The sequence below is a fragment of the Artibeus jamaicensis genome, unplaced genomic scaffold, assembly GCF_021234435.1.
Source record: "Artibeus jamaicensis isolate MK-2021 breed Jamaican fruit bat unplaced genomic scaffold, CSHL_Jam_final scaffold_584, whole genome shotgun sequence".
Lineage (NCBI taxonomy): Eukaryota > Metazoa > Chordata > Mammalia > Chiroptera > Phyllostomidae > Artibeus > Artibeus jamaicensis.
In genome coordinates this window covers 3,300,888-3,328,221 of record NW_026522048.1, presented here as the reverse complement: position 1 = coordinate 3,328,221, position 27,334 = coordinate 3,300,888, and the positions used below count along the sequence as shown (strand labels likewise).

The 27,334-nt window shown below is 36.1% G+C and overlaps 1 protein-coding gene across 2 annotated transcripts; it reads right to left on the bottom strand.

The window, feature by feature from the left end:
• Positions 1-482: 482 nt before the first annotated feature.
• CUNH12orf50 (chromosome unknown C12orf50 homolog) lies at positions 483-27,334 on the bottom strand. Of its 2 annotated transcripts, XM_037158622.2 has the most exons (12): positions 27,323-27,334; positions 26,879-26,999; positions 15,712-15,870; positions 14,695-14,772; positions 14,500-14,613; positions 12,107-12,217; positions 8,877-8,984; positions 7,382-7,495; positions 5,862-5,966; positions 5,411-5,614; positions 3,468-3,560; positions 483-508 (listed from the first exon to the last, which is right to left on the bottom strand). In XM_037158622.2, the coding sequence occupies exons 1-12, from the start codon at positions 27,332-27,334 to the stop codon at positions 483-485; spliced, it is 1,245 nt and encodes a 414-aa protein (XP_037014517.2). The 2 variants fall into 2 exon arrangements, with proteins under 2 accessions (XP_037014517.2, XP_037014518.2); XM_037158623.2 differs by lacking the exon at positions 7,382-7,495.

Here is a 27,334-nt window from a genome sequence, read left to right as displayed (position 1 = left end):
CTGGGGCTTCATTGAATTCATTTACACTTTATATCCGTTATTATTGCTGAAGGCCTACCTTAAAACCTAGGTAAACAAAGAAAATGTGAGGTTTCTTCTGTAAAGAAATTGCAAAACAGGGATCAGAGGCACAATTTTATTTCTCAATCTGTGAAATCTAAGCTAGTTTACAATTAAAGAATGATTTTAATCATCAAACTTTTAAATTTTATTAAATGCTTGTGGCAATGCATCAAATGAATTTCAGACATATATAAATACACAGGCAGCTGTTTGTAATTTGCATTTTTATCAGTTGTGAAAGGGTACAATGTACTTCCTGCATCTTATTTTCAGAATTTGCATTAACATCTTTGGCTACCCATTATAAAGTGGGGAGTACTTGAATATCTCATTCTTTGAATTTTCATTTTTGATCGTAAATCAGATAATGTCTGGCACTTTCCTCTTTTCTCATGTCTCTCTTCTCTCACCCTCCAGGTTTACTTGCTCCCATTTCTTCTTGGCTCTAATAAAATACACAAAACATTTCATTTATTTTCTTTTGCAGCATCTTCAGGGTACCAACATTTTTTCATGTCCTTTGCTGATTACCATACATATAAAGGTGAAACAAAAACTAAGCTATTGCTTTAATTCATAAATTTCCAAAATGCTATTTAAACTAATTTCACTTCTTTCTGAGGCTTACTGTGTTCTGATGCTTACTGTTCTTTCTGATTGCTTACTCCAATTTGGATGGAGGGACGGAAAGGAATGGGTATAATATTATTTATAAGGATGCACCATGGAGAACCCGGAATGAACAGAATGAATGTTCCATCCTATGGAGTCAGGTACCTCCACTCACACCAGCTACATCCCTGTTGGAAAGGACATGTGGCCTCAAAGAAGGCTGGCAAGGAGAACGACACCTCTATTTGCTTTGGGCAACTTTCCTCAATTCCCAAAACACATTTTCCTCTCCTATTGCATTATCCACATAGCATCCAATGATATTTTCCCAAAAGGTTCCTCTTGCCCATTCATATTTCTGAGTCCTTGGCACTCAGATATTTCTTAGAGGAACAGACTAGTGGCAGCTTGTGTTTTCTGCCACCCGTTTCCATCAGTCCATCCGTTCACTGGGAAATGTTGAAATCGCTCCTCTGTGTCTTAATGGGAAGTACAGGGGAGGAAACACAAGCTAATCTTTGTGTCTCTTCTTCTTGTGACAAAAACAATTGCAAAGGGTAAGAGTTTGGGGGTTACAAATTTCCCATTCAAAAGCATGGGTAAATAAGAAAACTAGCTCTATTTTGTTATAATGTTGTTTTTTAATTTTTGACTGTAAGTTCCCTTTCTACCTAACATAAAAAACTTACTGGGTCTTTGCACATAAACTTCATCCAATTCAGTGATTTCTTAGTTAATTCACATTTATATTTCAGTCACATTCAGATTTGAAATTCTTTCTCAGGGTTTTTCTCCCTTTTGCACCCCTCTTGCAGCTTATCCCAAATTCTATGGTGGGAACAGGGAAGAATGGTTCTAACATGTGACAACTAGAAAGAAAATACCATCTCAAAAATCTTGTGCCTCAACAAGGTGTGGACCATGTGCTGCTGAACGGTGGCCCACAATATCCCCCACAACCCAGGGATTGTTAAAAGGCAGATTGATTCCTCGGGTATGAGATGGAGATTCCACATTTCTAACAAATTCCTAGTTGATGTCATTGCTGGTGGCCCTCAGATCATACCTCAAATAAAAAGGATGCCATTGCTGAATGATAGCAGAAAAATCTGCTGAGATTCCAGCTGAGCCTTCCCCTGCAATAGAGCCTAACAAAAAGGCTTCTTCCTCGTGCTATACCCTCAGTCCCTGCTGGGAGACTTTGTATAGGCCTATTCATCCTCTCCCAGGAACTCATTTTTATTGAAACTCACGGCAATATGTGATGCCCTCCTGAGAAAACCTGGAGCTTGGGAATCTCAAGAGCCTGTCTCCCACCCTCTCGTATTAATCATGCTTGCCCTCCCCACAATCTCACCACCAGATGACATTGAAAAGCTCTCCAAAGCTTTCTTCCCCTAGGTTGCATCCAGGAAGTGCAATGCAGATCCTCTCTATGCTCGGATCTCACAAACTTCAAGGGGAATTCTATCACTGATCTTTCTACACCTGGGGCCTACCATAGCTGGAGGTGGTAAGAGAAAAGTAGGGGACAGTGACTTTACACTATATCCGGTCTCTACTGCCTCTCCATGCCCTCCTCATTACTCTCCGGATTAAAAGGAAAAAAGTGGTTTTGTCAAATCACATCCCCTGTCACCTCCTCTTTCTTGTGTCACACATGCATGGTACATGTTTCATGATCTGAACTGACCCCTCCTTCTCCCAGATCCTCTGTAATTCGTGGCTCATCAATGTGTGGTTTAACCAACATTTCCATTGATCTTTTTACTTTCTCCCCCTCAAAAAAAATTAAGTGTCATAATGTGTAAAAATCCCACAAAAATTAAAAGAAACCATAGTTGATTAAATTGTGCTGCAACAGAATTTTCTTGCAGTACAATATGTTTTGAGGATAGGAAAAAAATTGACCCCAGTATACACACATGCACACACACAAGTCTGCAAACTATGGCACAGTTGCAGTCAGAAAAATTCAGAGAAATACTGCTTTAGAAGATCTCAACTATTTACTTTAGAAAGAGGCCAGTTTCTAGTCTGGATATGATCTGGTTCATTCTGGGAAACTTTTGTATAAAAAATAATGGATGATTGTGAAAGTTCTAGGCTAATGATTTAGGTAAGACCTCCCTATTTAGAACCTTATCTCAAAGGTTCAAAGTTTCTGAAAAGTAACTGAAACCATTTTACCCTGTGTAGTTTTCCAAACCTACTGAGCTGGGCCCAGAATAGGCTTGCAGAAGACCCAAAGCTTTTTAGCAAAAGAATCACCTGAGGTCACTCTGCTACAAACCTGTACCCTGAGGAGATTCCTAGCATCTCCAAACCCTCCTAAAGAACAGAGTACAACCAGAAGGAGACCACAGTCATTATAAACTTCTGGCCTGAAAATTTATCTTAGGGGCCCTATAAGTCCTCTCCAACCAATATCCGTCTATGAAAAATAGAGTAGAGCTTTCATATTCTGTGTCAAGATATAGTTTCATATATGTGATTTGCAGTTTAACAAAGAATGCAATTTAACATATATAATCTTGCTATGCTTGTAGCTAATAGAGAAATATGTCAAGAAATTTCTGATAACACATAAAAGTAAGAAAAGCAAAAGAGAACACAATAAGACAAAGTAAAATTAATTGCTAGTAGAAAAAGATCCACTTAATTGCAATTAATTATGTTCTTATGTACCATGAAAAATTTTTAAATTTTCTAGAATATGTTCCTTGAGTGTACAAATTTACTCTTTGTTTTTAGAATTCTTTGATACATTAAAATCTTTAGTAAATATTTACCTGTATATATTTTTTTAGTTTTCGAATATGTTTTTGAAAAAGGAATTCTTTTTTGCCAGGCTGAACCATTATATGATGTTGATATATATTTATCTGAGAAAAAAAGACTGAAGTTAAATATTGTATAACTTTAAAACCATATTCTAGAAGTGTTTCAAACTTTTAAACATCTCAGAGGTAACATTATTCTCTAAATCATTTTAGCATTAAAACTCTAAGAGATCAAGGAAACAGGTGAGCTTATTAAGACTGTTTAAATTATCGATCAACATGGTTACACATCTCTTAACTGGCTGTCCAATTCCTCAGGTAAGGCTGTCTTCCATGTGACTAAGCTAGAGGAAAGAATGGTAGCTAGATGTGAAAAATACTTCTTTGTCTTGTTTTACTATGATTTTATACACAATTCTGCTAATATTTGTAGGAAAGAGAGAAAGAGAAAGAAAAGAAAGGAAAAGGAAAGAAAGGCAAAAGGAAGGAAGGAAGGAAGGAAGGAAGGAGGGAGGGAGGGAGGGAAGGAAGGAAGGAAGGAAGGAAGGAAGGAAGGAAGGAAGGAAGGAAGGAAGGAAGGAAGGAAGGAAGGAAGGAAGAAAAGAAAGGGGAAGAGAGAGAAGGAAAGGGGAGGGCAGGGGAGAAAGAAGATTGGTCTGGGAGGTACAGCCCCATTCCCTTTCCCCTCCATGAAGTGGCTCCCCTAATGGCAGATTGCTCTACCATCATGCACTCTCTGTTCCAGGAAACCAAAGCATTTATATACTTACTTGGTCCTTAAATATCAACTTTCCTCCCACAGCTCTATATCTGAACTATCATAGAACAATGTTGTATTTGTGTTTTCAAGTACCACCGTGCAACTATGATCCAAAGCCTGGTCCAAAATAATACTAAAAATGTACTCGTTTTTTCCTATGTCAACATTTGCACTAATGACACATAGGTAAGAGTGAGTATAATGGTGGCCACCTTAACACAAATACAGACAATGGCACCAAATTATTCTGGTAGTTACTGCATTCTTCACAGCCATCTACTCATGGTAAAATATAATAAAATTAATAATAATATGATAGTAAGAAATAAAATTTAAAATTTAACTAAAACAGTATTTTTATATATAAGTCCATACATCATTTTATTTTAAAACAAATAGAAGAAAAACAATTTAAATAAAGCCAATTGCAGTTTAAATTATAAAATAAAGGTGCTAAGAGAGACAAAGTTTTAACCTATATTCCACAAAGTATAAAACATTCAGAACTCCACTAACTGGACTGTGAACACAGGAAAATATAAACCTGCAATCGTAGGGAATTGAGTGGTCTTTCACTAGGTTGAGAAAAGTTAGACACAACTTTTGAAAGAGCAAAATTCATCTGAGACAGGGATTTTCTTCAAAAGAAATGTGGTTCCTTCCTCCCTTGTGGCCTTGTACTTCCTGACACACTGTGATTCTGCCTATTACAAGAAATAATTTAGAAGCAATCTGTACATGGTGGGGAGAGATGAGAGGTTGTCAAAGATACTGCAGTTAACCCTCAACCTAACCCTTTCAGAAAATAATCATGAAGTTCTTTAAAAAAAACAGGCACTGGCCTGAAAGTAATAATTGAACAATGCACTTAGTAGAACAAGAAAATGTCAGTCATTTGAAAACAATCCTCAGGAGTGAGATAAAGCTATCAAAGTACGGGAAACAAAGTACAGTGCTCTGAGACACAAGGCTATGAAGGTTCAATGTCAAGTCGTCTGCACCAACATATTTTTTTCCATATCCTTTAGATCACTCCTGCACATGGAAGAAACCCTCTCACTATTTTTCTAAGATGGTGGAGATGGCCTGGAAATAAAACAGGGAGTAGGTAGCAATGAAGATTCACCGGACAGTCAGGAAATTCCATGGGAATGCAAACCACAGACATGGGTAAACCTTGTAAGTACCTCACCTGGACAGAGATTGAGTTTGGGGTCCTTGTTAACATTGATTTTATTGTTGAAGCCATTTGTGGGCCTGCTGCAGTGAGGGGCACTCACTGAGACAGTCCTGACAGCATCCCTCTGAACACGGATATAAGATGCACCCTCAGCATTTCTGTCTTTATTATTGTGATGGTAACTCATTTTATTTTTTAGATTTGGTGTCTCCACTGCTGTAAAATAAAGTGGGGAAAGAGTGAGGGATAAACAAGCTGCTTTTGTACCATAAATAACATTGTGCAAATTGTGTTTACTAGCACAATGGAAAACAGTGTAAGCTGAAAGAACAAACATTATGGTAGATGAGTTGACATCTAAAATAGCATATTTCAGGTATCTATTTTTCGTGTATAAAATATTATTTGATATTTAACCTCTTTTAAAATTACAATGAAGAAATATCAAACACATGGACACTACCTCTCCGCATTCCTTGGCCGGGACAGTTCTTTGGTTCATCATAAATCCATTTTCTTTTTTTCACGCCTTTAAAATGAGGTTTCCTCACTGGCTGGACATCGTTCACTTAGAGAAAATACAAATTTGTACAGTTTTTTTTAAAGACTCTTTCATTTGAACATTACTAATGGTGATAATTACATATCTGTGCATTTACATGCCAAGCAAGAGAAGAAAAAAATTCACCAAGCTAATACTTTACTTTCTAAAACAAAGGATGCTTTATTTTTAAGTAGCAAAAAAAAAAACCCATCTTGAAAATAGATGAGAGAACTTTCAATCAGTAACAATCCTCAAAGAAAAATGCTTTTCTTCAAAGGAGTGTCTTTAAAAGTACATAAAATTATAGTCCAAATATAGTTCCGTATCTATCTCATCATAATATTATTTAAGAAGTTTTAGAATTATTTTGAACATAAATCATTTTTCACATTTTTAGCCAAATTTACTATTTCTGAAGGGGTTGGATTAATGTAAAATACTTTTGAAGAATTTTACCTTATCCTTTTCAAATCTTATGAAGTTCTGTGTACAGAAAGTCTTATGAAAAAAGAATTTCTACGTGCTAAAATCACTAGATTATTCACTTTTTACTTGTATATTTTTTCATCAAAAGTGTTGTATGCATGCTGGATTTTCCAGGAAATTTAGGGTATATTTCTCCAGAGAGTATTAAAAGAATTTAGTAGACAGGAGCGGTTTTTCTTAGTTCTCTGTACAGAGATCCTGAACATTCACAATAACTAATGCACAGAGAAAATGAACATCAAATGCACTGAGTTGGTTGCATTAGCTCTCCATGGTGAACTAATAAATGTCTTTGCCCTCCCACTCAACCTCAACTTTAGCATCAACCTCCAATAAAACGTTGATTCACCATCTCCTGTTCAAATATCACTCTCCACCCTGACTTCGGGCTCCCACTCCTAGGATTTAGAAACCGTGTTTTTAACAGGTGCCTGTAAACTGGGCTTCTTGGGGATGAAGCATCATAGCTCCCTGAGTGCCTAGCTGAGATCCAGGAACATTATACAGCTTCAATAAATAAAATAAGAGAAAGGCGGGAAGGAAACAGACTGGAAGATTTGTGAGTCCTAAACGTATCACAAAAAGTAGCTCAGAGCACTGAATGGCAAGGAGAAGCCGAATCAAGAAAAATAATCTGAAACATAATAAAAACCTGTCAATGTGTTAAATTCCACTGTGTTAAATTAAAATGCACTATTTACCGAATCTTCTGAGAATGTAGCGTGCTATTAATTTTAATTCCTAACTTAAAATAGTGGGAAAGTGTATTGTTTACTAGGACCTACATCACAATTCATTGCCAGAGTAAAAAAAAAAATAGTATCTTTGACTCTTAATCCCAAATAATTTGTACACCATTCTTTTTAAATTTCTTTTTAAAAGTTCCATTTCAAGTAAGCAAAACAAATCCATGCTGAAACAAACATGCCTAAGGCTGAAAATAGGGCTCACACTGGAAGAGGGGGCCTCTCTGCACTTCAAACTGATATTCTCAGTAGCATTTAATACATGGGTTGTAGGTGCTAGTTGGGTAGTTAGGGAGCACTTTGGAGGACTGTCCTTGTTCTCTTTTAAAGCAAATTAAGAAAATAAAATGTCAGTATTAGTAAAAGAGGTGTCTCAGTTGGCATTTCAATGTTCACACATTATACAATGGGCATACTTCTTTTAAAATATACATATAAAAATACACATGTATGCTAGTTTTTAGAATGCATTGCTGAAATTCCCTAATGCTTCCCTGAGTCCCCAAAATTTGTTACTAAAAAAAAAAAAACCATTGACAATCCAGAAATATAGCTATTATCTTCAGTATTTAAATTACATATTTGTGGCAATACTTTTAATAAGTATGCAAAAGAATTAAAATGTTATCAATTTGACCTAAAACATGCCAATGTAAATTGAGGTTCCAAAAATATTGGAGGTGTAAAAACATTCACTTTCTTCTATGCTTCGGAGCAGCATAGAACAAAGTTCGGCTGCTTTCAGTGATGAAAACAGTGTAAATCAGTGCTGTCTGTACTGGCCATCCCTAGTCACACATGGGTATTGCACACCTGCAATATGGCTAGTGCAACTGAAGAGCTGAGTCTTTTTGTTCTATTTAATTTTAATTAACTTAAGCAGCCAAATGTGGGTGATGGCTACTACTATTATTTAGCTTTAGAGTTTTTGTTTTGTTTTGTTTTGTTTTGTTTTTGATGGATTGGGCAAATCCTTTCCAACTCCAAGTAAGAGAGAGAGAGAGGAAAAGAGATATACATATATTTTCCATAACGATCCTTTAATTTGATTACAAATGACTTTTCCTATTCTTGAGTACATTTATTAGTGAAAAATAGCAGATGAAGTTGGTTAATATTTAGATAGAGAATTTGTGACAGGCCCTTTAATGACAGGACGCTGTAATGTTAGCCAGTGACTGGGAGAGCTGCCCACCAGAGAGGCACCAGCTGGGGGATTCTAAGCATGGCAGGGGCATGATAAAACTATGAGCATGTGTTTTACTATCACAGCTCTTGGTTATTCACAGACTAGAGTCTGTAATATTAAGTCATGGAAGTCCTCCTGAGATTAAAACTCTTCACAGTGTTCACAGACAAAGCTTTCTAAGAAAATTTAATTATACAAAGTGTATCATGTTGGAAAAAGAAACTATAAATGACTTGGTACAACTATTTAAGAATACCAGTAACTTCAGAGCTAGCAAGACTCCGGGAAATGATGTTGTCCGACAGGCTAATTTTCCAGGTTCATCAGATCGAGCGCCATGGTCACACAAGTAGGGCCAGAACCAGGGCTGGAACCTTAGGGCCCTTGACCCCTGTTTAGTGTACGTAGTGTTATTTTATTTATTACCTTGCCTATTATATGATTCCCACAAAAATTAAACTTCACATATCTATTCAAATTAGAGATTATTTAAAATTATAAGTGGTTTATTACCTTTAGCATTTGAACATTTTGACAGGGTGATTTCTTTTTCTTCAGTTAATGCTTTATTTTCTTCTACTCCAAGAAATAGGATCCTCTGTGGAACGTAACAGTCACCTCCTGTGACAACACCTTACTGTCAGTGGCAGTGATGGCAGCAAGTTTTACAAAACTCCTTTTCAACACAGGATTACCCTCCACTGCAATACCCACTTTGTCCACTTTTGTTTAATCACTTCTCAGGGATAACCATCCCCGTGTAAACATCATATACATTTAGAGTAATACGTGTGCATATAAGTGTTTATGAATACACAGTATGAACACTTTCATACTGCTAATTGCAAGAAAATTTACATAGTCAACACAATTAATTTTCCTTTAACATATAACAATCCTTGCTTCTACCTTTTACCACCCTTTACAGATACAGTAAATATAATTTGCCTTCCATATAATATCCTCAGATATATGAAAGCAGTTTTTGTGTTCCTTAAAGGTCTTCTGGTTTTACACAATAAATATACATAGTTGCATTAAATTAAGTACTTATATACTTAATTTCCAGATGCTTCAGCACACAAGTCACCCTTTCTCAATATGCAATAAGTGTTACATGTAACCTTTTTTAAAGGTGACACTCAAATGTAGGCTGCCCTGTACAGAACCTAGTGAAACCAGTATAATAATATACGACATTGATGGAGTGTTCCTCTGTGTCAGACACTCCTCTAAGTACTTTGAATGACTTATCACATATACTAATTTTCTTATACTGCTCCTCATAATTCAACATAAGTTTTACCTTAGCTGACAAATGGTACCGAACTATTTTGAGACATTGTGGCCAACAGAAAATATTTTTCCCCTTCGATCTGTATCATGTCTTTCCCAACTTGAAGAAAACCTACCATAACACCTTGATCTTTTGTCCCTTGCTTTTAATAAGTCATCTTTAAAAAGTTAAATTTACTGGGGTGACACTGGTTAATAAGATTATGTTGGTTTCAAATGTACACTTCTGTGATACATCATCTATTGTATCGTGTGTCCATCACTCAAAGCCAATCTTCTGTCATCACACATTTGACCCCTTTCACCCTTTACTAGTTCTCCACCCTCTTCCCTCTGGTAACCACCACTCTGTTGTCTGCGTTTATGACTTTTTGTTCCTCTGCTGCTTTAAATTTTACCTCCTACATATGAATAAAATCATATGGTTCTTGACTTTTTCTATCTGACTTATTTTATTTAGCATGGTATTCTCCAGACCATCCATGTTGTCACAAATGGCTGTATTTCATCATTTTTACGCCTGAGTAGTATCATTGTATATGTACCACATTTTACCCAACCATCTGTTAAAGGATACATTGATTGTGTTCATGTCTTGGGCACCCTGAATAGTGCTGCAGTGAATGTAGGGGTGCATATAGCTTTGCAAATAGACGTTTTCAAATTTGGGGGGCAGATACCCAAAAGAGAGGTTGCTTTGTCATATGTTAACTCTATTCTTAATTTTTTGAGAAGCTTCCATACTCTTTTCCAAAGTGGCTGAACCAGTTTACATTCCCAGCAGCACTGAATGAGCATCTCTTTTTCTCCATAACCTCTCCAACACTTGTTATTACTTCTCTTGTTGATAACAGCCATTCTAATAGGTGTGAGGTGATTTCTCACTGCAGTTTTTATTTGTATTTCCCTGAAAGCTAGTGCAGTTGAGCATCTTTCTGTATATCCACTGGCCATTTGTGTGTCTTCCTGGGAGAAGTGTCTGTTCAGGTCCTCTGCCCAGTTTTTAATTGGATTGTTTATCTGTTTGGTGTTGAGTTGTATGAGTTTTTTATACATTTGGGGTATTAACCCCTTGTCAGAGCTGTTTGGGAGAAACATCTGCTCCCATTTGGTTGGTTGCCTTTTTGTTTTAATGGCAGTTTCTTTTGTACAGAAGCTGTTTAGTTTGGTGTCATCCCATTTATTTATTTTTGCCTTTGCTCCCTTGCCTTTGGGGTCAAATTTAAAAATGGTCCATAAGGTTAGAACTTACTTTTTCTTCCTATGTAACTTATTGTTTCAGGACTTATATTTAGGTTTGTGATTTGTTTTGACTTAATTTTTAAATTCAGTATTTTGTTTTCCCAGTTTGAGTGTATTTGGTTAAACTTGGTTCATTGTTCCAACATATTAACTTCCAGTCATCTGTAAATTTTTAAAATATGTTTCTGTTGGGAACCACTTTGCCTGGTTTCAGGAGTTGTAACTGCCCCCCATGGCTAAGGCTGAGTGAGTGACCTCCGGACTGTGAGCCACTAAATAGACAAAGCTTGTCCCCTGCCCCCAGTGCTTGGTCGGTTAGTCTATGATGAGTATGACCCCTCAGAGGAGGAGCAACCTAAGCCAGACACAATCACTTGGGAGGCCTTCATGGAAGGACTCATGGAGCTGCTACAAAGAGGGAGTGATGGACCCTTGCCCCCCTGCTATTCTGACATAGCCCCCGTCCCCATGTCCTCTGGGAGAAGCGTTTCCTGGCTCTAATCCACTTAAGCCTAAAAACCTATGATGGGGAAGGTGGTGCAGGCCTGTGCTGGCTAGAGCGGAATCCAGGGTGACCAGGCATAAGAAAGAATATGTAAAATCCTGTGAAACCTGCTTTGTTTAGGATGTTCTCATTTAAATGATAAGGGTCCAAGCAAGAAGTTTGTTCCTCAAAGTTTTATGGTTCTTTAGCTATCTGACTCTGACTGAGAATAAGCCCTCATAGTTCTTTGAATGCTACCTATTGTTTGATCCTTACCTGTATTCTTGTGCAAACAAACCCAATAAAAGCCCCTTGAGGAAGGGGCTCTTGACCTTTCTCCTTTGAGAGATTGGCCACCTTTCCTCCCCAAGCAGATCATGTCTTGGTAGTTTCACTTTCATCCGTGGTGGATGGGGGGGGGACTTTGCAGGCAAAGTTGCCCCCACATGTTTCTGTTCATCCAGTCATTTAATTGTCTAAACACAAAGTTAATTATTCTACAAATATTGACACAGAACACATCGAGTGCCAGACATTCTACTGCAGGGATTCGTCTGTGGCAACTGATCATGCACAGTTTCTGGCCTTAAGGAGCTTACACACAGCCAACAATAAAAGTGTCAAAAAGATTTTGATGAAACAAAATTAGTTATAAAAGAAAATTCAGATTCACTCATTATATAATGATATATTGAGAATCGACCAATAATAAATAGCTCACCTCCGTTTTCAAAAGCAGCAATGTCAGCCCTTGGTTTCCTGTCCAATGATGCTTTTATCTCACTTTGCCTTTCAATTGAGCTTAGTTTTGTTGGAACTGTAAGACCATCCCCTAGAAAAAAAGTTTAATTACCCAGAAACCATTAGATGCTTACATAAGTTTATAGTAGTAATAATAATAAAAAGCCTAAAAGTTAATGCAAGTATTGTTTATATAGTGATATGATGAATAATAAATTTATAAATATATGAATTTTTAAAGAATTATATAATTATCAGGAAAGTGTCAAGCAAATTAATTTCCCTTATGTAGATAATTAATAATGACAAAAACTTAAGCAATCTAACATTATCTTGTATGTATACTATAGATTATTTAATGTTTTTATATAATGAATTTTTGTTATAATTCTTTGTTTATATGTATTCACTATGAACAAATTGAGTGAAAAGTATTAGTCTACTATTGACTTAAAAATGCTAATTATACTGTGATAAAAACGTGTCACCATTTTCCTTATATATCTCTAATTTTTTCTTTCTTTCTTTATTATTTTTTTATTATTTTTCAGTTACGGTTGTCCCGCATTTTCCCCATTGCTCTCCCCTGTCCTGCCCCTGCTCCCATAGTCAATTAAAAGCAGAATAAAAGAAATACGAAAATCTACCTGGCTTGTAGAAATTCCCAAGGGGAATGAAAGGAAATATATGTTTCCCTCCCTCTCTCCTTCCCTTCCCCTCTAAAGATAAATAAATAAAATCTTAAAAAAAAAAAAAAAAAAAACGAAAATCTAAAGTAACATGGTTCTGGATTGGATTCTAAAGGGAAAAGATTTCATTTTGCTATAAAGGACATCCATGGCACAAAGAGTTAAAATTTTTTTAAGCCTATAAGTAGTATTGTGTCAGTGGTGATTTCCTGATATTGATGTTTATATTATAGTCACATAAAATTTATGTAGGAGAATCATGTCTGAAACTTACTCCCAAACTGTTAAAAAATAATAACAATGCATATATTTATAGAGAGAAAATGAAAAGTCTCATGTATAAATGATAACATTTTGGGATATCCAGGTAAAGTATATTCATGAAATTGTATTTTTAAATGGAAAGCTTTTTAAAGAGGGGAGGACTGATGAAAGAAGGGGGAGGGGTTATCCAAAGAACGTATATGCATGACCCAGGGGACCCGCGGATGCAGACAGTATGAGGGGATTGCCTGAGGGGGAGGAAGGGGACTTGGGGGAGGGGGGCAAAGGGAGAAGAAGTGGGGGCAACTGTAATAGCATAAATGATAAAATACAATAAAATTAGTAATAGCAATAAACATAATCATAAAGCAAAAGTGCAAAGAATTGTCTTTATAATGTACCTTTAAAATATTTATCGCTGACTCGATTTCTTTATATTTGTTTAATTATTGTTTTGGTTTTTTGTTTGTGTTGTCTGGGTAATGTAGGCAATCCTGTCCTTCCTTATATGATTCCAACATCTGATGGTGTGTTGCTGCCACCTACCGCCACACGTTTGAATGGTCTGCCACAAACGTACTTGCAAGACAGACACTTCAATCTTTATCCTATGCTTATCTTGATTCCCAACTTTGTTCGCTTCTTATATTTTTTAAGGTAGGAAAGGATTCAAATCATTCCCACTCCTGCAAAAATTGTTTTTCAACTCATCTTAGGAGCGAAAAAAACTATATAAACTTATGGCATTTGTAGGTTTTTCTCTGAGTTCCTGGTTTTACACCCATTCTTATCTTGGCAAGGGAAAATGTTCTTATGCCAATGCCAATGTTCTTATCTTGGCATTGTTTTTAACAATAAAAACAATGTTCTTATCTTGGCAAAGGAAAAATCTTCACCAACAGTAAAATCAGATTTACCCAAATATAAGATCCACGAAAGTCACAGCTTTGGGATTACCCACCTGCAGCGTCACTGAAATTGCCTGATACACAGAAGGCACTCATTTAATGAAGAAATATACCCTAGTTCTGCCTCTAACTTCATTCTGTGTATCTATCTCCTTTAGGTCATTCTAGGGCTGGGTTGTCCTGTCTGTCCATTCATGAAGAAAAATTTACACCTATTTCACATGAAGATATATTTCCATAGACAAATAAAATGGTAGAAACAAATTATTTACAGAATTACTGCATGGGGTATATAGTGTCAGCATGTGTTTATGAAGTTTTCATTTTGTGGCTCCTGGGAAAATATAATTACATTAACAGCAGTTTTTATATTAAATTTAGGTCATGTGATAAATGTACTTCTCACTCTCAGTTCTGATGTACTTTTTATCATTTAACTCTAACACTTCAGTGCCAATCACACCAAGTATCTCTAATGTATCATCTTTAAATACTACCATTTAATTCCTTACCTTCTTGCAATTCACTGCCATTTTCCAAAGGCTTTTTTAACTCTTTTTCTGCTATAGAGGATGTGCTTTTTAAGGACGAAATGTCAGGGGGAGTATGAAGTCTGTAATATTCACCTAATTTCCCAAAAGAAAAGTAATTGTCAGTATATCTGTCACATCAAATGTTAGAATGCTCGCAAATGTCTGATTGCTTACCAGATTTATAACACATCTCCTTTATTGCTCTTTTTTCTTCAATTTCTTCAGGAGTCTTTGTCCACACACTAGAAGCATCTATAGAATATATTTGTTTTAAATTAAATTGTCCCAAAGCTAAATAATCTGAAATTTTATAAACCAAAATAAAAAACAAACATTGTTCTCATGGATGGATTACTATTTTGTTTCTGTAATTTTTTTAATCAATAATTTGTATACTGGCAAATATTTCTTATTTCTATATTTCACATATTAGAAAGACTCAGTCAAGAGACAAGAAATGACTAACTATACATTCTGTGTCTTAAGCTGGAGATATAGATTCACATGTTGAGATCACATTTGCTTATTTGGAAAGAGAGGTAGATATGGGAGACACAGAGCTACAGCAGACAAAGATAAGACTACATGGTCCTATGCATTCCCGAGCACAGAAACTATGGTGGCCTGTAGCCCATAGAAGGACACATTCTGAGGCAAAGACAGAGAGAGAGTTTATTTTTCAGCAGGTTTGTCTCGCATACTCATGTTGGCACCACAGTGCTGTGATAACATGGGAGGAACAGGATAGACAAGGAAGAAAAAACTGGATTTTAACCTTGTTCATACTTTTGCCAAGTTTACTTGATAGGGCTTTATAAATCATAAACTCTCTAAAGATTAAATGTGAGGCAGATAGATGTTATCATGTAATAAACAGATGGACAAACATATCAATGTTAAGTTATATATGAATAAAAGGAGTTATTAGTATCCCTACAAGTGACTGTACACATTTAAACAGAAAATGTGTCTCCCAGCCATATAACAAAAAGCTTCCCAATCCAAATAATAAATGTGTGTAGACATAAAATAAATTAGAACATAATAAATTTAATATACTTAATAATTTTAAAGCTATTCTTCATCAAATCTGCCTATCACATTATAAAATCCTAGTAGTTAAGTAAATATATAGAAAATATTATGAGGTTTTTGAATGTGCATTGTAAATCAGAGAAGAAGTTCACTAACCATTCTGCTCACCTCCTTCCTCCTCCTCTTCTTCAAAGTTAGTTTTTAAAACTAAAGGACGGCGAATGGGTCGTGACAGAGTCTCTGGAGGCTTTGGAGGTTCCTGACTGCGAGTCAGGGGTGGAGCTCCGTCCTGAATCTCCTTCTGTAGTGCACTATCTACAGAGAAAATGCAGCATTTCAATCTTATCAAAACGCTCAAGATCAACCCTCGTCCTGATTTACTGTATGTCTATGAAAAACTTATTTAACTTACAAAGCATCAACATTTTGCCTATAAGGCATGGACAATATGCTAATTTATAGACTTTGGATAGTAATTATAACCATGACATAGTATATCACACTTCTAGTATAAATGCAAACTGATCACAAGCAATACTGCATTCTTATATTAGATCTTCAGGATAAAAATATAACAACTGATCACGTTATTACCAATTAACAAAGCCAAGCTCATATAAGGGTTAGCTTATGATGTCAGACTTTATGTGTCCAAAAGAGGAAAAAATCCAATGGTTCTAGTTTTCTGTGGTTGGGGGTGATTATTTGGAAGAAAAATTATACTTTCAGATTTCTCTATTGGGTAAACAGGAGTAAGACTGGCCAAAGCTCTAGGTCATATTGAAATATTCTGTAACCTTCAAAACTAACCAGTAAATAATAAAAGTGGCTAGTCAGTACATGTATCTTCCATCATTTTTAACTCAACTTCATTTTCTGAATCAATATTTACCTAATCTGGCTAATTATCAGAATAAACTAAAGAAATTTTTCAAGTCATCTTTGGGTGTCTGCTTTCTAAACTTCTTCTGATTCAGTGGGTCTGGATTAAAGCCTACAGATCTGATGCTGTGGTTTAAATGTCCCAGGTAATTACAAAGGCAGCCAAGTTTGGAACCCACTGCCCTAAATCAGTGATCACCTAACTGGGGTCCTGGGTCACGGGAACCCTTTCAGTGAATAGTCCATCCCAACAATTTGAAAACAACCAACCTTATTCCAGATCCTCAATTTCCAGTTCCATTTTCACCTTAAAATTAGTTTGTCTAAGAATAAGCCTGAGTTCACAATAGCCTTTCTCCTCTTTGCAAAATAAAGGCGTACTTTCACTGATGCCAACCCCTACTGTTGCCCAAAAAGAAATTCTCTTTTAGTGATTAATCAAACTACCATGAACCCACAGGGCTTTCTCCATTACCTTAACTTGTACACATTTTCACCAAGAGAAAATCATTATTCAGTAGGCAAACTAATGCCCCCCACCAAAGATATCCATAACCTGTGACTGCAGATAGAACTAAGACTGCGATTATCCTGGATTATCCTGGATTATCCCTGCGATTATCCTGGATTATTTAGATGGGCCCAAGGTAACCAAAAGATCTTTAAAGGTGGAAGAGAGATGCAGAGGAAGAGAGCCAAAAAGGTGTGACAATGGCAGCTAGGTAAGAGTGATGCAGTGTTACAAAGCCTCGACTATTCAATGCTGACTTTGAAGAAGGAAGAAGGGGGACATGAGCCAAGAGGAATACAAAAGACCCGTAAAATGGAAAAGGCAAGGAAACATTCTGTCAGAGTTCCTAAAACAAATGCAGCACTGAAGACCCTTTACTTTTAATCCAGAGAGATCTGCATCGAATTTCTACACTATGAAACTACAAAATCATAAACTTGAGTTGTTGAAGCCACTTGGTGGTTAGTAATTTGTATTGGCTACATACGGTGAGTGCTACTGAGGTCCATGTTGGAAGTTCTGATTTCAAATGCATGGTAGTAGTTAAAATTTCTTGTTGAAAAATTTTGCTTCTTTCATTTCTGGACCATTGTTAAAGAACATGTCATTATTAAGGGAAAGCCTAACAACATCAATTAAAAGAGAGCACTAGTAAAGATTCTAAAATAGCAACATGAATTCAAAGCTTCTTAGCTATTCTCAATGTACAGGGTCCAGCAGAAGTAACTCCTGTGTGAGTGTGGTTGGTAAGGTAATGATATGGGTGTAATAATTTATAGTTTTAATTCGAACATTTCACCTAAAATTTTATATGATGTGCTTGAGTGTGATATCATTATATTTCAAAACTACACACTTATGATTTTACAATAAAAGATTTTGTAAATAGGGGTATTATTTGTGCCAGACCCTGTATATTCCCAAGACTTGGCATTAGCTCCAAAGAAAAACTTCACTGAACATTCAAAACAATAAATGTTAGAGTCACATTTTTTAACAGTTTTATTGAGTTATAATTCACATACCATACAATTCACCCATGTAAGTATACAATTCAATGGTATTTAGATTATTCACAAAGTTATGCAACTATCACCATGGTCAATTTTAGGACATTTGATCACTCCCAAAATAGAAACCTATACCCATTAACAGTCATTCCTCATGTTAAAATTCCTCATGGGAGCAAAATTCTAATGTTCCCAGCCCTACTCAAGCAACTATACCTTCTGTTTACATTGATTTTCCTCTTCTGGATATGTCACATAAATGGAAATGTGGTCTTCTGTACATGACTTATTCCACTTACCACAGTGTTATCAAGGTTTATCCATGCTGTCAAAGAATAGACACTTAGATTTTTTCTGCTGTTTTAGGTTTCTATAAATAATGGCATGAGCACTTATGTACAAGTTTTGGTGACAATATATGTTTTCACATCTCTTGGATATACAAGGTTTATCCAGAAAGAGTCCAGCCATTGTTAATATAATAAGAACGGTTTGCACAACTTCATCATAACCTGGTAGCTGAGAAGAGTAGATGGAATGTATGAAGAGTAATGACTTCACTGTTCTAGTCAGTGAGGGCAGTAGATGTTATTGAGTAAGTGTACTGTGTGGCCATAGTATTAAAAATGACTGAGCAAGTAGAGCAACAAATCTTCATGAAATTTCGTGTTAAGCTTGAACATCCCTCCATGGAAACTATTCAGATGATTCAGAAGGCCCCAGCTATGGGTTACTGGTGATTGTCAGCTTCATGATGACAATGCATCTACTCATGCATCATGTCTTGTGAAGAGTTTTTTTGGAGAAACATCAAATCTCCCAGTGACTCAACCTTTCTCTTTCATTTGGCACCCTGCAACTTCTGGCTTTTCCGAAAACTAAAATCACCTTTGAAAGAGAAGATATTTCAGACTATCAGTGAGATTCAGGAAAATACGAGGGGGCTGCTGATAGAGAATGGGAGAACTGTGTGAGGTCCCAGGATGCTTATTTTGAAGGGACTAAGGTGTCATTGTCTTGTGTTCAATGTTTCTTGTATTTTATATCTTCTTCAATAAATGCCTCTATTTTTTATGTTATATGACTTCTAAACAGACCTCCTGTCCGGGAGTGCAATAGCTGGGACATATGGTGACTCTATGTTTAATGTTTTGAGCCAGACTGGTTTCCAAAGCAATTGGTGCAATTTTATATACCTATCTGTAATGTATGAAGATTTCAATTTCTGCACATCCTTTTCAATTATTTTTATCTTTTTTATTTAACCATCCTAGTGGGTGTGAAGTGGTATCACACTGAACTTTTAATGTACATTTATCTAATGGCTATAATTGGTAAGCATCTTTTTATGAGTTGATGGTCCATTTGTATATCTGTAAGAAATGTCTATTCAGATTCTTTGCCTACTTTTGCAATAGAATTGTCTTTATATTATTGCCTTGTAAGATTTTTTATATATTCTAAATATAAGTCCTTAATCAGATATATGATCGCAAATATTTTCTCCCATTCTATGGGCAGTCTTTTTATTTTCTTGGTTGTGTTCTTAGAAACACAAAAGTTTCTAATTTTGATGAAATTCAATCTATTTGTTCTTTGAATATTTGTTCTTCTAGTGTATTGTATAAGAAGATTTGCATAACCTAAAATTTCTTATAAGAATCTTATAACTTTAGCTCTTACATTTAAGTCTGTGATGTATTTTAAGTTAATTTTTTGTGGGATATAAGGAATGAGTTCAAATTCATTCTTTTTTCATGTAGCCACCCATTTTATTCAGCACACTTTTTTGAAAATACAATTTTTCCCCTAACAAATGGTCCATACACCTTTGTTTCAAAACAATTGATCATAAGCTAATTTATGTAAAGGTTTAATTCAGGTCTGCCAGTTTCATCCATTTGATCTACATACCTATATTTTATGCGAGTATCATATGGTCTTGATAACTGCAGGTTTGTAGTAATTTCTAGCTTTTGAAATCATTAAGTGTGAGTTCTACAATGTTGTCTTTTATTTTCCAAGTTGTTTTTACTATTCTAGGTCCCTTGAATCTCCAAATACATTTCAGAATCAGCTTGTCAATTTCTGTATATAAGTCAATTGAGTTTTTAATAATGGTGGCATTGAATCTACAGATTAATTTGGGGAGTATTGACGTATTAACAATAAAGCCAACTTATAAACTTTGGACATTACTTAATTTTTAAAGTTTCACTAATTACTTTCAACAATGTTTTGTAATTTTGAATAAGTGGGTTTTTTCACTTTATTTTCAGTTTATTTATTGCTTATTTATATATATAAATAAAATAAATTATTTTATGTTAATCCTTTACCCTGCAACTTATAGAATTTTCTAAATAGGACTTTCAGTCAAGATGCAGACTTAGGTAGATATACTTTGTCTTCTCACACAACCAGAGGAACAACAAATTTAAAAACAAAAAAAATTAAAAACAAGAACAACAAATTTAAAAGCCAGAAAAATCAAACTGTATGGAAGTCTCATAACCAAGAAGTTAAAGAGAAAACATTCATCCAGACTGGTAGGAAGGGTAGAGATGGGCAGCCAGGCAGAGAGAATGCACAGCAAGGTGGTGACTGGCAGACTGGGTGGTCCCACATCTGTGTGCAGATAAACCAGGAGGAACAACTGGGGAGTGAGACAAACCATACAACCCAGGGTTCCAGCATGGGGAAATAAAGCCCCAAAACCTCTGACTGTAAAAACCTATAAGAGTTGGGGCAGCAGGACAGATTCCCAGCCTCACATGAGACTGGGACCCTGGAGAGAGCCACAGGGTCCTAAAATGTAGGACCAAAAGAGCCCAATTTCTTTGTGTGTAGTGGGGGAAGTGACTAAAAGCTGGCTGAGAGCTGAGCAGATGGCATTGTTTCCTCTCTGACCCATTCCCCACATACAATGCCACAATGCAGCCAAGTGGGTTGCTACACCCTGGCTCCATCACTTACAACTAACAGGCCAACAAAAAATATGGCCCAAATGAAAGAACAGATCAAAATTTCCAAAATAGGACTAAGTGATAAAGATATAACCAACCGAGTTCAAAACATTGGTAATCAGCATGCTCACAAAAATGGTTGAGTATAGTCACAAAATAAAGAAAACAGTGAAGGCTATGCAGAGTGAAACAAAGAAAACTATGCAGGGAACCAGTGGTGAAGGGAAGGAAACTGGGGCTCAAATAAACGATTTGGAGCAGAAGGAAGAAATAAACATTTAACCAGAATAGAGTGAAGAAACAAGAAGTCAAAAAAAAAATGAGGAGATGCTTACAAACCTCCAGGACAACTTTAAATGTTCCAAAATCCTAATCATAGAGGTGTCAGAAGGAGAAGAGGAAGAGCAAGAAATTGAACATTTATTTGAAAAACTAATAAAAGAGTACTTCTCCAATCTGTCAAAAGAAATAGACTCCCAGGAAGTCCAGGAAGCTCAGAGTCCCAAAGAAGTTGGACCCAAAGAAGCACACAACAAGGCACATCATAATTACATTCCCAAGATGAAAGATAAGGAGACAATCTTAAAAGCAGCAAGAGAAAAGGAGAGAGTTACCTCCAAAGGAGTTCTCATTAGAGTATCAGCTGATTTCTCAAAAGAAACCTTGCAGGCAAGAAGGGGCTGGAAAGAAGTATTCCAAGTCACGAAAGGCAAGGACCTATACTCGAGATTACTCTATCCAGCAAAGCTATTATTTAGAATGGAAGGGCAGATAAAGTGCTTCTCAGATAAGGTCAAGTTAAAGGAGTTCATCATCACCCAACTCCTTATTATATAAAATGTTAAAGGGACTTATCTAAGAAAAAGAAGATCAAAACTATGAACAGTAAAATGACAACAAACTTACAAATATCAACAACTGAACCTAAAAACAAAAACAAACTAAGCAAACAACTAGAACAGGAACAGATTCATAGAAATAAAGATCACATGGAGGATTATCAGCGTGAGGGGGAAAGGGGAGAAGGGGGGGAAAGGTACAAGGAATAAGAAGCATAAATGGTAGGTACATAATAGACAGGGGGAGGTTAAGAATAGCATGGGAAATGGAGAAGCCAAAGAATTTACATGTACGATCTATGGACATCATCTAAGGGGAGGGAATGCTGGTGGGCAGGGGGGTGCAGGGCAGAGGGGAGTAAAGGGGAGAAAAAAGGGGACAACTGTAATAGCATAATCAATAAAATATATTATAAAATAATAAATAATAATATTAATAATATAAAGAAAATGCTTAATATAAGAGATTTCTTGAAAACACTAAATATGACATTTTCCCATTTCTGATAACCCTATTTCATTTTTTTTAAATTGTAATTAAAATTTCAGTTAATACTCGAGTCCCAGAAAGCAAGTTTGTGGGGATTTCAGACATAACAAATGTTAGGAGTAGAGGACTAATATTCGAGTACCTGCCTTTACTTTTTTGCACTTTTAGAAGAGACACAGTGTTCGGTCAGGATGAAGAGTCGCCCATTTAAACACAAATTGTTTCAAAAGCCAACACTGTTTGGGCTATTGCATTTACTCACACCTCTTCTCCTCCCCCAAAGAGGAAAGAAGTGAGTTAAACAATGTTTCTCTCTTATAATCATTAACAATTAATTGTCTTACTCTGTCTTAATCTCCCCCCCCACACACACCAAAAATTAGTCTTCTGCTGATGCATATACTCAAATCAAATTGTTTATTAACCTATTTATAAGCCATGTATTAGACAATGGTTTTTCAAGACTTAGGATAAAAAGGTCATGGATACATATTTGCTTAGGCAAGACCTTCTGAAATGAGCTGGTGCAAAGTTTATTTAAAGTGTCCACATAGTCACCCAAGGCTTCTATAAGTCAGGGACGTAGAATAAGGAGAATCAAATATCTGATTCATTACAGAAAAATTGCTTCAATGTGTCAGTTACTGTGTTTTGAACAAATTCTCTCCTAGCAAAAATTAGGGTTTCATTAAGAACAGTTATTCTGAGTAAACAGTTGTATCTGAGTATATCTAATGTATATCCTGGGAGAAAGATAAAATATCTGCCATGCTTGCAAAGAAAATATAAAATGTACTCAGAAATGCCCACCTAATTTTTATAATCAGAGCAAATATCAACTGATTTCTGTTTCCTTCACATAATTTAACTGAGCTTGGTAATTCTCAAGCACTATCATTTGGCTTAGTAACTCTTTGCTTTTAAACATGGAGATAACCAGAGTGATCCTAATTTCTAAAATATCTGGTTTATTTCTAAAATGTCTGGTTTACCAACATTTAAGTGAAGTCTCTTTTAAAAGAATCCAAAATCTTTTTTTTTAATTTTCTAGCAGATTAAAGTTTAAACTGAAAAATTTTTATATCCTCAGACCAAGAAAAAGGTAGGTCTCTTGATAACTGCAGTTAGTGTTTAAAGATAATGTACAACGGCAAACTAACCAAAGAAAAATCGCTTTTGGCAAGCGTCTCCTTCAGGAAGAGCAGACCTGGCCACTGAGATAGCATTGCTGTGGTCGGACTCACCCACTTAACACGAACCGTAGGATAGGTCTTAATGCCTCGATCAGAGCCCTCAGAAATTATCATAGGCTACACTTTTTAATGATTAAATTTTATCTTATCTTAACCTGACAAAATTACTCATACATTGCACAATGCAATGTGAATCGATAGCTGTAGTTTAATATATAGTTTGCTACCAAAGAATTGTCATAATCCCACCTGAATTTCTCAATCACATGCACTTATTAAAACATAAAAAGGAAGACTTGGATAAATGTACCATTTTATACAGTAATCTTTGTCTAAGGTGAGAAAATTCATGGGCCCAGTTTTGGTTGACATGGACCTTGGTGGATAGGTGTTCCTGGAAATATTGTAGGAAATATTAGGTCTACAAAAGATCAAATTAGAATTTCTGAGGTATTGAAATATTTCCAAAGTGAATAGGTGACATGGTAGTTCAACATATAATTTAACTGAACTTGGTAATTCCTACAGTCTAGAAGCGGAATATGCTATCCTGGAGCACAGAGATGTGACTGGACAGAGGGAAAAAGTTGTCTGCTTAACACAAATACACGGAGAGGCAAAAGTAAGTATACAGAAATAAATACTACGATAATTTAATAAATAATAAAATAAGAATAAACTCTGTGTCTTGCAGATTCACAACTGCAAATCTATTTTTGCCAACCTCTGTACATACTGTTCAAAACTTTCTAGGGTATAATTGGCTACTATGTGAAAGATAAAACTAGTTTAGGTGCTTGGGATTCATCAGTGAACCAAAGATAGATTCCTGCTCTTATGGAACATTCTTTCTAAAGAGACAGGTCAGACAATGAGCAATAAGTATAGAAAACAAAGAAATTATATTATATCTAAGAAAATTATAAGGGATATGGCAAAAAGAAGGTGCAGAAAGGCCAGGAAGATAAGAAATGTGTAGGAAGTGAGCTCGAAGGCTGATTACATTTCAAAAGAGTGTTCAGAAAACACTTCGTTAAAAGAAGAGGTAAAGGAATTAGCCATGAAGATATTGAGAGAAGTGTATTTCATGTAAGAACCCTAAAGCAGGAGCGTGCTAACATGCCCTGGGAAAAGCAAGGAAACTGGTGTGGCTGGAGCTGAATGAGCAAGTAGAAAAATTTGGGAGATAAACTCTTCTTCATTAGGAAGAACCCCACAGAGCACCAGATCAAGCAGAGTCCTTTAAGCCTCCATAAAAATCCCCAAAGTACAAAATTCAGAGGACTTCTAGGTTGGTGCACATACCCACGTACCAGGAAGGTGGCACACCCCAAACCCACAGGAACAGAAGTTCCTGTGCTCCAGCCCTTCCAGACCTTGCCTTATGTATCTCTTCCCATGACTGTTCAACTGTACCCTTTATGATATCCTTATTATATAATAAACTGGAAAACATAAGTAAGGGTTTCTGAGTTCTGTGAGCCATTCTAGCAAGTGATTCAATTCGATGAGAGAAATTACTGGAACCTCAAATTATAGCCAAGTTAGTTGTGAGGAACTTGGAATTGATATCTAACGAAGGGGCGGTCATTTGGGATTTAGCTTGTTAAGGCCTGTGGGGTCTTTTCCAAATGTCAGAATATAAAATTGAATTGGAGGACACCCATCTGGTAAGAGTAAAAGAGAAACACAAAGGAACATTTTGTTTTACTGTACAAACTGACATAAAGAGGAATAAAGGCAGAATGGAATAAATTCTCGTGAATTCAAAACAGAGAAGTGGACATGACAAGGCCATGTTGGAGGGTAAAATGAGTGTGTGGCTCTCTGTTGTCCCTGTTAGAGAGAAGAAAGGAGGCCTGAGGAAGTGGGGAATTAGCATCCTATGAACACAGCTTATTCCCTTTCACAATGCAGGCAGAGTGCCAAGGGGGAGGGTTTGGTCCCAGTGTCTGAATCTGGCTTATACTGCACTAAGAGAGGAAAAGCTTACTAGAAGAGTCAGGCTCAGCCAGACACTTGTTGATGAAATCGAGAATTCTAGAAAAGCCATGTTATATTAGACCCCATTATTGTCTGTTTAGTGGATGACATAATAACATGTATCCCTACAAAACTTAGCCCAGACAATGTCTTATAATTGGTATCCAAATAATTGTCTGTTACACATTCTACCCTTTCTTTATCCAGCCACACAGCCTTTGTTTCCTGCTATCCTGAACGAGTGGGTTTGACAGACAGTAATTTATCCATGACCATGAGGAAGCAAACTAGATATATACTAGATATAAAGAATTTAGTAAAATGTTCATCATGAAAAAAATCATGCTAAATGTATGCAAATGGGGTTAATCATTTAGTAGGTGCAAAACTTTCATGCCAGTAGATTTCATTTCAGTAGTCATCTCTCATTCATCTCTCTATACATCCAATTTTACTGAGCAACTGAACTCCAAGATACTGTGCAAAGCATTTGTAAGGGAACTAGTCATGATCTCCATTCTTATAATGTTTACAGTTTAGTGAGGAAGAAAAACACCGATCAAGCTATTATATATGTGATGAATATTATAAGGTCAGAATTTTCCAGAAGAATACAATAAGGGGAACTAATTCTTAGTTTTCCATTTGCCAAGGATTAGCTGAAGCCAAATTTTCAAATCACAAGGTCTGACATCCTGTAGGCTTATTTCTGGAACTACTATTCCATCACAAAAAATATTCCATAGCAGGAGAGTGAAATGACTACAACATCAGGGAAACCTGACACCCCTTAATTTCTTAAGCAAGGTTCTTGACATTCACTGTTTTAGTCTTTGGTGTCTTCTGAATCTTCCCCAAACCCCCAAATGTAGTGTGAAGTTCAAGCACATAGTTGACTCTCAGTATCATTTAGTTGGATTGAATTGTGTCATAGTTTTGTAGGAGTGGGATCACATTTTCTCTACCACTTTAATCTTAGGAAGAACCCCACATGTAGCTGCTCTTCTGGAAACAGAAGTGTGCAAAACAGTGCCACTGCTGTCCCTACTTATGAGGTCAGTTTCTGCACATTCAAAGGGAAAACAGCGAGGCTATGACCTCGAGCTTGGCCCCAGTTGTGTGATGTTTTCCAGGTACACAGTTTCCTTCTACCTAGTGAGGTTAATAGTCATCCTACTACTCTGGTGAGTAAAATCCACTGTCGATACACAGAGTTAGAGAAAGTCTAACTTGCTCTTTGTTCACTTTATCTTGTTAGCTACTAGATGGCTCATTCTAAATTTTATCTCATGATTCTTGATAGAATCCTCCCAAGTCATCCATTGCCTATTAAACCATATTAATCCATATTACTCACCATGCCACACTTTGCTTAATGTGTTATTCTACGCTGCTACTCCAAAATCAGATTATAATATGGTATGTTCATGTTATTCAAAATATACTCACTGCTACTTGGTGGCAAAAATAATCCATTGATATTTCGAGGTTTGCTGTGATAAAAGATACAACTGATCTTCACACAACCGAGAGGTTGAGTTTCCCAGAAGCATGAAATACTGCAATTTTGCTAAACAAGGGAAGTGGGAGACATGTAATCAGATGTCATAATAAATACTATGTGCTACAACACAACACAAAGTGAAAAAATCTACAGTAATTAGTGATTCAGGATTCTGTGTGTTTCCTGGTTTTCGATGCTTTTAAGCTTTGCTATTTAAAAGATGCAATGATTATTCCTAAAACATTCCATTTTCCTAAGATTTTAAATTGAGCCAAGTGCAAAATGCCCAAAATTAAGGAGTAGAAAAAATGTTTTCTCTGTTTTATAATAGTTCAATGTTACTGAAGGGAGACCATTTTAACAAACATAATGATGTTAAGTCATTCTACCTGCATTTCCAT